General features: G+C 37.8%; 1 protein-coding gene across 7 annotated transcripts; it reads right to left on the reverse strand.

Moving 5' to 3' along the window:
* Positions 1 to 6,309: 6,309 nt before the first annotated feature.
* dmt (dalmatian) lies at positions 6,310 to 12,554 on the reverse strand. 7 transcript variants are annotated; one of them, XM_017618944.1, is made up of 12 exons: positions 12,439 to 12,554; positions 12,236 to 12,363; positions 11,858 to 12,133; positions 11,712 to 11,804; positions 11,566 to 11,658; positions 11,228 to 11,512; positions 10,980 to 11,129; positions 10,719 to 10,907; positions 10,202 to 10,642; positions 9,455 to 10,143; positions 7,873 to 8,958; positions 6,310 to 7,534 (listed from the first exon to the last, which is right to left on the reverse strand). In XM_017618944.1, the coding sequence occupies exons 2-12, from the start codon at positions 12,351 to 12,353 to the stop codon at positions 7,283 to 7,285; spliced, it is 3,672 nt and encodes a 1,223-aa protein (XP_017474433.1). In that variant the 5' UTR covers positions 12,354 to 12,363; positions 12,439 to 12,554; the 3' UTR covers positions 6,310 to 7,282. The 7 variants fall into 7 exon arrangements, with proteins under 7 accessions (XP_017474433.1, XP_017474434.1, XP_017474435.1 ...); XM_017618945.1 differs by having other exon boundaries at positions 12,432 to 12,554; XM_017618946.1 differs by having other exon boundaries at positions 10,980 to 11,123; positions 12,236 to 12,353; positions 12,409 to 12,554.

Here is a 12,554-nt window from a genome sequence, read left to right on the forward strand (position 1 = left end):
TTCTTGGTTTTATTAAAATATTTATAAAACTATTTTAAAATAAGTTTAAAGACGTTTAACTGGAAGGAGGCGGAACAGAACAGTTATTTTTTCGTATCTCTGTGTACAATAGGGTACGGTGGGTCTTCTGGGAATGCAGTCAAAGTTGCTATGCTGATTTTCGTCCGCGTTCGTGCACCCTGGCCAACGGGAGCAACCCACGCAAAAAAAGCAACAACAGCAAAGAAAAAAGGACTACGATGGTGAGGAGAACGCTTAATCAGCCCTCGTATTTACCAAGAAAAGGCTTTGGAGGGAACCAGTGGGCATGTGATCACTAACAGGCACGATAGGAGAATCTGTGAGAAGTTACTAATTAATCACGACAGTTCAAGCAAATCTGAGTCCACGCCACCGCGCGAGGAGTAACGATAGCCTTACTGCAAGAAGAGGCCCAGGTCGGGCACTTCCAGTGCAATCAGGGCCGCTGGATAACCGAAGGCGCCTTAACGGATGGGCTGCTTAGTGCTATCTCAAGTACGGGGGAGGATGCATATGGCCGTACGGTTAATGGGGCAAAGTAGACAAAGCATAAGACCTTGCGACGCTTGATACAGCAGTCATGTAAAAGATCATAATTTTGGTGTTGCCTTTGTAGTGGGAGGGAGACTTTGGCGCCAAGTGCACCTACCAGCGTCCCCCGTAAATCGTACTAACTACCAGGGGCTTCGGTTTCCGCCTACACAGCCTCCAAACTCGCGCAAACCGCGGATGCGAAGAAGCTAAACCCCAACTCTCCCGCTAAGGCTGCCAAATGATCGTAGGGGAATCCTATTGGCAGACCAGATAGACGATTCGACATTCTGCACCATGAACGACGACGCCTCACCAGCTAGTCTACCCTAACAAGCTTGATAACTAGCATCACGTGAGCGACCTATTTAGGCTATTGCTTGCATCAGACCGTCTACACATAATCATGTCAATTAATAAGCCCTTGACTGTTTTAAGGGTCCCTGGACACAGGAAAATTCCTGGCAAGTTCATAGCCGACGAACTGGCAAGGAGGGGGACGGAAATATCTGAAATCAACTCTGCTCAAAATGCTTCTGCAAACACAGGAGGTAAATACCAGGTGGGCTGTGGAAACCATCTGCCATACTACCAACAAAATTTGGCCAAAGATTGATATAAAGCGACCAATACCTATCACTCGGCTGGACCGCTCTTCTCTCAGATTAGTAGTTGGGGTTGTCACCGAACACTGCCCGATGGTCACACACGGAAAAAAGTTAGGATACCCCACCAAAGATTGACGCAGTTGCAGAGACGAGGAAGAGGTGGAGAGCATCGAACATTATCTCTGCCATTGTCCCGCCCTGGCAAACACGCGCAACCAGTTATTCAACAAGTCCTTTTTAGATTGATACTGAAAGCACCCTCTCTGTCCTCCCCCCACCAATCGAAGTTCACGTAGCTTTTCTAGCCGATGAGCGTGACAACCTTCGTCAGGCCGATCCCGGCTATCTCCGCATCAGGGATCTCAATACGGAGATTCGACAACTCGTGAAGGTACATAAGTGGAAAAAGTGGGAAGAGCATCTGAAGACTTATAACTTCCGCTCTGGTAAGAGCAAGATTTGGTCAACCGTAAAGTCACTGTCCAACTCTACGAAGCGTGACGACAGAGAGGAAATCTCTTCGTTTCGTGGGACCCGGAGCGATGCGCAAGCTACTTTAGCCGACAGTTTACGCTGCATTCCCCGGCGGACAAAACCAAACATCAAGTGACCAGAAAGCTGCACAAACTGCCAACACCTAGTGTGCCTATTGCTGTTTTCCCCAGCGAGAAGGTTCAGGTAGCAATTGGGAAGGCGAAAGCCTCCAAAGCCATAGGACCCGACAGAATATGTCCCGTGGGAGCAGGCTACCTTACCAAGCTCCTCAACCTGTCTATGGCCCCCTCACCATTCCGGGCATCTGGAAAATGGAAGAGTGGTCCCACTGCTTAAACTGGGGAAACGGACCAAAAAGCGAGAGTCCTAGCCCGATAATTCTCCTTTCCACGGTAGCGAAGACACCGAACTAAACGAACTACCCGACCCCAGCGAGGGACCAGTGAGCACTGCAACAGCACTTAACGCCATAAACACTCAGATAACTCGTGGCCTGACCCAAAACCGCCCTTGTGAGAGAACAGTCCTAGCTGCGTTTAATATGTCAAAGGCTTTGAAACTATCAGTCACTCCACGCTACTAGAAGATATTGAGGCTTCCTCTCTCCAACAGGGACTCAAACGGTGGTCGGCGAATTATCTGAGTGATTGATATTCGTCAGTCCTTTTTAGAAACAAAACCAGCAAACTGAGAATTAAGTAGATGGTTTCACAGGGTGGTGTCCTCTCCCCGCTGATGCTTTATTATTACATATCAAAACTTCCCCAACCACCTGACGGAGTCTCAATTGTCTCCTATATGCTTGATAATGGAATCCGGGAATGGAATTGGTGACATGTGCTCGAAAGTAAACGGTTACCTCTCCGAACTCTCTCGCTTCTTCACTGCAAGGAGCCAAACACTATTCCCTACGAATTCCTGGGCAACCATTTTCACCACCAATTCCGACGCCTGCTCTCCTTCTCGGCGCATACATACAACCGCAATTGTCAATAGTCCACGGTCTTCAAGTCGCTAGGCGGCAGCACCTGGGGCAAAGACAAATAAAATTTGTTGGCAAAATACAAGAAAATTGGCTGGCAGGTTCTAAACTATACAGGGCCCGTGTGGTTACCGAGGACTAGCAGGATGCAGTGGACGAAGTTATATACATGCCAGACTACGTAACACTTGGCCGCGACTGGATGCCTTCTGATGTCGCCTCAACACGACCTAAACGACGAGGCACAGATGGTCTTCATCTATACGAACTGATGGATGTAGTCCAGAGGTTCATAAAACAGCCTCTGGACCGGACAGCATACCAAGAGGCCATAAACGGTATTCACAGGGAGTCGATCCCGACCTACATCGACTCCAGACTCCTGAATGCCGCTTTTGGCACCACCCGTTATATTTTTTTTGTCAAATCTTTTTTAAAAAATTGAAAGTTTCGTGCAAGAATTTAAAACGTATACGTTAAAAAGGTTATAAAACAATTAAAAAAGAGCAAAAGGCGGTCTACGACTGTATTTTTAGTTTTTTTTATTTATTTACATATAATAATAAAAATAGTTTTTTACCAAAGATCCTATTTCGAACTTCGAAGGCCCATATCGGTTTCGGAGGCTAACTTCGAAAAACGGATAAATTACTTTATTACCTATGACTCAATCTCTTAAAAACAAATGGTTTGGTCCAATACCCAGCCGAGTGCTGTACAGTGTAGTGATTACAGTATCTTCATTTATGTATATTGCAACTAAATATCAATACCTTATAAGGAGAAGTGTAAGATATTTTTTATATAAAACTAATAAAATTAGAAGGACGAAATTCGAGGATGTGGTAGTTTACATATTAGTCCTTGACATATATTTCTTCCAAAAATAAGTATTGGAAATTTCTAAGGATATTCAAGGATAAAGTTTTATAAAGACCAAAAAATTATTATTTTTTAATTCTACAGAATTTTTTCTTTTAATTGATATCCATACTGTTACTCTATAATGCACCAAATCTTTTAAGTAATTTTTTTATTCAAGCATATCCCGAAAATTTCAAAGTCCTTTAAAAAAAAATCCTGACGTCAGAGAGAAAAATTAAAAACGCAGTTATACTATATTTGGCTCCTTGTTTAGTGAATATATTGATTTTTACTTGTGTTTTAAAAATTTTTGGTTTTTGTCGCACGGTGTTATCTCTGGAAGTGTTCACAGTAGAGTATTGGAACTTTGTATGGATAAAGGGTGCCGCCAGAAATGCATCAAGCCGAAGCATCAGTCTCTTTTATTTCTTAACTGTAATTGATGGAAATGTCGTATTTACGCAACTAAGTTACAATTCGGCTTTTAACCGTGGTTGCGCATGTTTGACATTTCTATCAGTTATAGATTAGAAATAAAAGAGACTGATGCTTTGGCATGATGTATTTCTGAACGCACCCATTTATGAAATCAGTCCCGTACTCATTGAGAAAAATTGGGGCTATTTAAAAATGAGCGTGGCGCCTACCAAACGCACGGAACTTTTACCTATCTTTGTAGGAATATATAATTTTTAGGAACGTGTTTGTCAGTGAACTCCTCCTAAATGACTGGATCGATTTTAGCGAATTTTTTGTGTGTGTGTGTTTTTTTTCAGTGGGTCTCTGAATAGTTTGGGACCCAATTTTTGGGTTCACAATTTGAAGAAGAGTTGAAGTTATACAAATTTATTTCGTTGTGCGGTAACCCGTGCTGTGAAACGCCAGATCATTGCATAATCTAAAAAACTTGTTCACGGACATAAGGCTTTCGTGTTCTTCGTAAGTGTAGACGAGCCTGTGGTTGTTGTTGCATGTGTATTTGATCTACCGCTAGCAACAACAAATCCCACGCTCATGCAGTTACACGAATACACAGAAGAGTGAATTCCCCTATAGTTTTGTATGGAAATCCGGTTTATTTTCGAGGTTTACCCGGTTACGAGGCGTTTACATATTTTGATGAATAATAATAACTAGTGAACGAACCCGCATGTTGTTAAAACGTCCAAAATTTAATTTCAAAAACCTAAAAAATATTCCAAATGTTAGTCAGAGTTATGAGATCCGAGTGCCATATTCCATCAAAACCGTTTCTGAGTGAAGAGCAGTCGCACATAGTGCATGTTTTTGTTTTCTTCGAATTTGAAGTAACCCTTTACCGATGAAAAAAGTTCTTAATTAAAAAAAAAAAATAAAACTTTATCATACATCTACAGGCTAAGGTATCTAACTTGACATACCATTTTCGAAATTCCTCTTCAAAAGTATTCTCAAACTAGTCTTCTTAAATCGTTTCGTCTAACATTGTGATGCACATGTATGTATTTCAATAAACTGATATAAATGGCAATCCTCCTAAGTAAAGGTCGGGAATAAGTCCCTTTCAAACACATTTCGAATTATACTCCTCTTTTAATAATTTATCCAACTTACTAAATTAATTTAATGCAACTTTTTAAACAAGTTGCAACTCTCTTCAAGCATTCGAAATGTACGGTTACTTACGGTACTTTTTGAATTTGTTAATTGAGTTAGACCTTTCAAACAGGTGGCAGCCCTCTTCAAAAGTATTTTCAAGCTTAATAATTGTTAACTCTCCTTCGCCGGACACTGCGATACATATTTTAATTAACTGATGAATCAGTTGAACTTTAATGTGGCAACCCCGCTAAATAGAGTCCACAAACAAAAAAATTTCAAATCCCTTTCGATTGATACCCATATTTTAATAATTCATTTAACTTATTAAATAATTAGAATTTAACTTTTTAAACAGATGGCAACCTCAAAGATATTGTTAGCGCTCAAACTAAAGATTTCTTATCACTCCTTCGTTTGCTGAAACCCGTTTCGCTTGACACCCATACGGTGATACACATATTTCTCCTACCTAACATGCTTTTTTAAACAGGCGGCAACCCTCCTATAGTTTTGCTATGAAACAAAGCCTTTCAAACCATTTTCATTTATACCCATTTAGCTTTTTAAATAATCTGAACTTAATTTTTTAAAAGGTGGCAACTATTTTCGAAAAAATTAAACCTTATTGCGCACCTACAGCTGGAGCCCTTTAATTTGACACCTCACATCGAACGAACCGTACGGATCTGATGGTAATGATTATTAAAAAATTTGAATTTAATTGTTCAACAGGTGGCAACTCTTTTCGAAAAAATAAAACCAGTTTGCACATCTACAGGCCAAGCGCTTTAATTTGACACCCCACTTTTGAAAATCGAACGAACGGTGTAGATCTTTTATCTTGAACAAAAAAATGCCTTCGCGTATTATATATATAGATACCATTGGGATCTATGAGTTATCAGTGCATTTCTATAGCGCTGCCTATTTCCTTTCAAACTTCAACTCTTTTTCTCATTCGTACAAACATTTTGAAAATTGATTAAAAATAATATTTGACAAGTGGTATGACGATTTCATAGATTTATTTTTCTTTGTGCATTTGTATACATACATATATAAATTTTATTCTATGCTCTATGAAAAAATTGTGTGAACGAAGGACAGACAAATTTCACTAAGGGCCGAATTCACAGTGCTTAGTTAAACCATTGTTAACTTTACCACCAACAAGAGTTTAACTACGAATTTATATTTGAGAGTTACAGGGTTAACTATGAAAATTTGCATATTTGAAATTCGTTTCACAAAACAAATGCTTTTCACACGAGTTTAACTATTTAGGGGGCATGCTATGTTGGTTTAAACTTTTGTTAACTGAGCATTGTGAATATAAAAATCTATAGTTAAACTCTCGTCGGTGGTTAACTACGCACTGTGATTTGGCCCATAGATATACATATATATATATAGCGCCATAAAATAAAATTAACATAAAGTACCAATTGGCTTGTAACTTAAAAATACCCATAAAATACCTTTATAAGGCAACATAAAAAATACATTTTCATACATTTAAAAATATACATGATTTAATATCCATGCATATACATATGTACGCACAAAGATATACAGTAAACACCAAATAATTGGAAACATAGATGTCCAAGTATCAAAATTGACGTTAAAATTCAGAGAATATCCCAAAATAAAATTCAGTACGTGTTTCTTGTTACATTACGACTTTTTACCTTTCATTTTATACTACAACAAATGTGTGGATAAGAGCTTTGTCTAAGTAATGACAATTGATAAAGGTAATCAAATGCCACACTAATTTTATATATATGTACATATGTTAACGGCAAACCCGATCTTAGGACAAACTAGTTTTGACTAGGCGCCACAGTATTTTTGAGTAGAACTCCTTTCTGTGCTTCAAACAAAGAACCCTCATCAGTCCAACTCCAACTACGCAGTCCACAATATTTTTGCGTCCAACTTGATTTCGCGTTAGACGGATGTATCGGATGTGGATAGAACTAATTTCGACCAGGAAAAACGAGATTGTCCTAAGATCGGGTTTGGCCGTTCACATATACACAGCATTATTCGGAAGTCAACCCGAACTTAACTTTTAGAAAAATTAATTTTCGTAAGAAAAATTAAATATACGAAAACCAACAGCTTCCTACATTTTAAGCAGAAATTTCTGTTTCCCATTTTTTACCGGAAGACTGTAACTGCATAACTGAGCTATCTACTCCACATGCAACTCATAACTTTCCACTTCTTTACACATACTGTTGAAATCGTGTACAAAAGATTCTAGGTCAGTATTTTGCTTCGCATTAGCGTGTGTTTCGTGTCGTCTCTTCTTTTGAGCTCCTTTCTTATACTCGCGTTTCTCCTCATCAGAATCCGAGTTTGAATCCTCACTGTCAGAAAACATAACGAAACTTTTGCGACACTTGCGTTTTTTCCTGACAGGGCGGGCATATGTTCGCTGTGGCTATAACAATAAAAAATAATAATAATAAATAAAATATGATGGTATGCATGTATGTACATATGTATTAACTTAACCAAAAAGTGTATGGAGAAAATAGTTTTTATAATGATACAAAAATTCCATGAAAAATGTACGAGCTGCGTACTACCAACGAAGATGTGCTACACTCTTCAAGGCCCTGTGAGCTCCAATTGACAAAATTTTGTGTTGAGGCAATATTCTTTACTATTGCGATATTCTTAGCAATGATTGAATGATACGCTCTGATTCATATCAATGTGCAGAATCGCAGAAAATACTTTTATTTATATATATGGATTTGCTTAAGCAATTCTTACCTTTTTTTCAAATGTTGCGGCTGGTTCAAAGTCATTGAAAAAATCGTTTTCAACTGCTTGCACATTTTCCTCTTCCCAACTACACGGCGGATTCTTTTCGATATTTTCTTCCTGCTCTTTGAGATTTTTATTCTTTTGATCAATCATGGTAGAACAGAGCATGTCATTAATTAGCTGTTGTTTCGGCCTGCCTTCATTATCGTCAAATAGTCTGCATTTTTTAATTGTAACGTTAGTTTTATCGCGAGTTGAATCTTTTGGTCGCCACTTCTTTAGCTCCTTCAGTTTCTTATGCAAGTCTCGCTGTGTCCACTGTCCTTTCGTTACTGTTATGTTGTTTGTATTTGACGGCTTACCATCATCTGAGCTGGAATCTAAATATTCCTCAAATCCAAATAAATCGTCCGCTTTATGTGATTCAGCGGAATTTTTGCTATCGCAATTAATTGGTGTAACGTACGGTTCTTCTTGCACATCATTATTCACTGGCTTTTTCCAAGGTGGTAGAGTCACCACTTCTAATATATTAATGGTTTTAAGCGGACTTCGGCATTCAAGCGTGCGACGAGGGTTAGGTAGTTGACGCATATTAACTATTTCGTCATTCTCGTCGTTATTTGAAGCTATTCGTGTAGGCAGTGATTCGGGTGGTGGGATATTTTCCTCATTCGAATCATTACGAGATCCCAGCGAGTCCTGTAACATGTTGCCGGAGTCACTGTCAGAGATATTTCTTGGTACGGTGGGCAAATTTTCCTGCTCAGTGGTTGTAAATGTATCACATTGCACATTGGATTCATTACATACATAAGAGTTAGTACTTAGTTTGTTTTTCTTCGGAGTGGAAGGAATATAATCACTCGAAAACGTTGGCAGATATGATGTGTTTTTAATAAAGTTAAATGTCCTTGGTAGATGCGATTCGTCATCTATTCGCCAGGGCGAAGGACACACTGGACGCTGGCGCGTGTCGAGTGTTTGAATGGGCGATAGGTCGGCTGTATGGAGATTTTCGCTTTTTCGGTTCGGCGCTGGTGTACTTACGAACTTACGTGCAATCTCGAGCAACCGCCGTTGCTCAGCAATCTGTATGCAAATGTATAAGAGAAAAGTAGCTGTTAGACGTGACACATGCAAGTAGTTTTGAAAAGTCCGTCAAACTCAAGAATTCAAGTAACTTTCTTAATTTCCGAAAATCGAATATTCTGTGAGTGCAGAAAATTTCACTTAGCAGACATTTTATGCGTATGAAAAAGGGACTGTCTATTTACACGCGCCACTGCCATAAAAAAGTGTATGACTTGAAAAATAATTGAACTTAATACATACATGGAAGTAGTAGTTCCAACAAGATGTGTTCTTACCGTTCTTATTAATTTTTATTATAAGAGCGTATTTTACGAAAACATACTGTACTCAACGTTTAAAATAAATTAATAAGAAAATTCCGGCTGAATCAGAATTGCTATTACCACGATTGCTAAAAGGCGCACTAAGCAGCCACAAAATATCTGATCTATTAATATTAAAAAATTATCATAAGTGAAAAGTAATGTAACATTAACAAGAAAAGTAAACTTACGTCGTTTCTGCGTGTGTTTTCATATTTTTTTGTTTGTTGTAACAGTACTGAGCGCGCTAAACGACTAAAACCACCTTCACTGATAGGTTCATCAGCTTCTGCCTCATCATTGAAATATGCAGTGGCGTCATGGTGATCATCTTCAAAAAATTCGAGTACGGGGGTGAATGATGTTTCACCTTGGTTATTATTATTATGACCTTCGTTTATGTTGGACATATTAGCAGTCGTTTTAGTGTGTTTTTGTTTGCCTATCGCTTTAGACGTTTTTACTTTATTTGTAAGCTGTTTCTTACGTTCAGTTTTCGGTCGAGCTCGTTTTATAATAGGTCGGCCCTTTCCTTTTTGATTAACTGCCACACGCACTTTTCCTTCCGATATTAATTTTTGTATGACATCCGCTGCTGGATCCCTGTGTTTACCATTTTCTGATCCCGAGGTATCAGATTGCGACAAAAATTCAAAAATACTTTTATGCTCATCTGGCGCTTTCCTCGAAGACAACTTTTTTTTTGGTGTCCGGTGGAAAAATTTTTGTGTTTTATTTTTACTTTGTTGGGTCTGATTACTTGTTGCGATTTTTTTCTTTTTTGAATGATTTTGGGTTTTTTCGTCTTCGTCAGTGTCCGAAAAAAGCAATTGTTCTATTAATTCGGGCTTATTAGTTAAGCTTTTTCGATTCCCGTCTTCTGCGGAAACAAATATAAAATCTTAAATAGAAGCAAAAATATTTTAAACGCTTCTTACCTTTTGAATTCGAGTTTTCTTTGCTCTTTTCATTAATGTCTTCTCTTTTTTTATTCAAATTTATTATTTCACCTTCGTGAGCACCTTTATCGCATGTACCTCCAGCTACTCCAAAAACAGTCGAATTTCTTACAGGACTAAAGTGAGATAAATCAAGCATACATGTGCCATCACCGTCTACTATCTTCCGATTTCTTGAGCTCATAGTTAAACTAAGCTTTTTCATACTGTTTCGGCGTTCGGGTGTTATGAATAAATCCGTTAAGAGTTCATTTTGTTTAAGGAACACATTATTTTTTGGAAAAGCTGGCAGACTTGGTTTTGGTTTTGGTACCAATGTAGGTCGTTTCGTACCCCCAAATCTGGTTTTCATCTTCGACACGTTTGACCCTTTTACTGGTTCTGACTTTTGAGTTTGAAAAAAATTCAATTGCTCGTTATCTAAAATAAAAATACACATGTATGTATTTATGTATTTATGAGAAAACTACGAAAATATTATTTTATATGCACAAACCTTTTGTTGGATTATTAATCGCAAATGGCCCTGGGGTACTTTTAGGTTTAAAACGCTTTAATTTCACCACAGCTTTTTTTATTGATGCTCTTACTTGAAGGTTTGAGTTTTTTTGATGATGACAAAAATCCTGATATACGGCTCCGTTATTGCATTCTGGATTTTTTATATCTGGAGTATCATAAAAAGTTTAAATTGCAAATTAAGTACACCTAAAGTAACATAAAAACCCAAATTTATTATCTCAAAGTAGGTACGAACCGGTTGGTAAACTACTTGTTGTCGGTCTTCTAATAGGGCAGCGCGGTTTAATGTGCTTTAATTTTACCACTGCTTTTATATTTGATGTTTTTAGTTGGGTATCTGAGTTTTGAACTTCATAAAACTTCGTGCATACAGTATTTTCTATCTCTTATGAATCAAAAAATTTCCAAACAAACAAATAAGTATGTATATTCGTAATAAGCAAAAATTCAATTTATCTCATAGGTATATATGCAGATACGAACCGAGTGGTGAAGCGTTGATTTTCAGTGTTCTAATAGGGCTTTGGGGTTTAATGCGCTTCAATTTAACTACAGCGTTTTTAATAGTTATCGGCACTTGCAGTTCTGATTTTTCAGACGTTTCAAATAAATTAAGCGCGCATTGATCCTGCAATGCTACTGTGTTTCCAATTTCATATGCCACCGAGTCTTGAGAATTATGAGTATCCCCGTTGTTATACGATTTCAATTTATTATGCTGTTTTTCCAGCCTTAATCGTTTTACTTTTACAACGAGATTTTTGCACCCTAAAAAAGTCGTTTAATAATAATATATAAATACAAGATTTAGACTTACAAACCCTTTAGAGTATCCCCGTTGTTATACGATTTCAATTTATTATGCTGTTTTTCCAGCCCTAATCGTTTTACTTTTACAACGAGATTTTTGCACCCTAAAAAAGTCGTTTAATAATAATATATAAATACAAGATTTAGACTTACAAACCCTTTAGAGTATCCCCGTTGTTATACGATTTCAATTTATTATGCTGTTTTTCCAGCCCTAATCGTTTTACTTTTACAACGAGATTTTTGCACCCTAAAAAAGTCGTTTAATAATAATATATAAATACAAGATTTAGACTTACAAACCCTTTAGAGTTTCCTGTACATGAGGAAATCGCGCAAGGTCTTCTAACATTTGATTATTAGCTGGTGTGTCCGGCTTATTTAGCCTTTCCTTTCTTTCACGGTTTTGTTGTGTTACAAACATAGATGGTACTGTCTCTTCGCATTCAGCGGTGCTATGCTGCACCAGTGGCACTTTAGAAACCAAAACCACCCTTTTCTTTGAAGCAGTGGCATTCATACACCGAGAATTGTTTACGTTCAAAAAAAAATTAATGCGACGCAGTTTAATGCAGCAACCTCNAGTGCTATGCTGCACCAGTGGCACTTTAGTGACATTCATACACCGAGAATTGTTTACGTTCAAAAAAAAATTAATGCGACGCAGTTTAATGCAGCAACCTCGCAATATATCGAAAGTATTGTATCGTTGGCCTACAATTTTTTTATTGCCGCTTTTACTATTTTCAACTTGATTGGTTTGCGATATTCGGAGGGTGAGTGACCGTCCATCAACCATCTATTAGATGCGATTACAATAATTAATAACGTAATCGACACAAAAATATATTCACCTTTTAGTTAGGCGCTACACCATTAAAAATTATATGCATTTATTGATAAATCATAAAACAAATTTTCACTAGCCGCCAATTCAAAACGAGATTTTTCTTCTTCTTGATCGTGCACGATTGGGAAAGACTTCCAGCCCGAGTTGCTT

Source organism: Rhagoletis zephyria, unplaced genomic scaffold (genome assembly GCF_001687245.7).
Source record: "Rhagoletis zephyria isolate East Lansing unplaced genomic scaffold, Rhagoletis_zephyria_1.1 Rzeph_scaffold_01752, whole genome shotgun sequence".
Classification (NCBI taxonomy): domain Eukaryota; kingdom Metazoa; phylum Arthropoda; class Insecta; order Diptera; family Tephritidae; genus Rhagoletis; species Rhagoletis zephyria.

What these genes read in the sequence shown, in the direction of transcription:
- dmt (XM_017618944.1), bottom strand. Translation starts at nt 12,353, where the DNA reads ATGGTTGATGGACGGTCACTCACCCTCCGAATATCGCAAACCAATCAA. An exon ending in CAACGGGGATACTCTAAAGG is followed by an intron (nt 11,659 to 11,711) that starts GTTTGTAAGTCT and finishes CGACTTTTTTAG; the next exon opens with GGTGCAAAAATCTCGTTGTA. An exon ending in AACAAGTAGTTTACCAACCG is followed by an intron (nt 10,908 to 10,979) that starts GTTCGTACCTAC and finishes TTGCAATTTAAA; the next exon opens with CTTTTTATGATACTCCAGAT.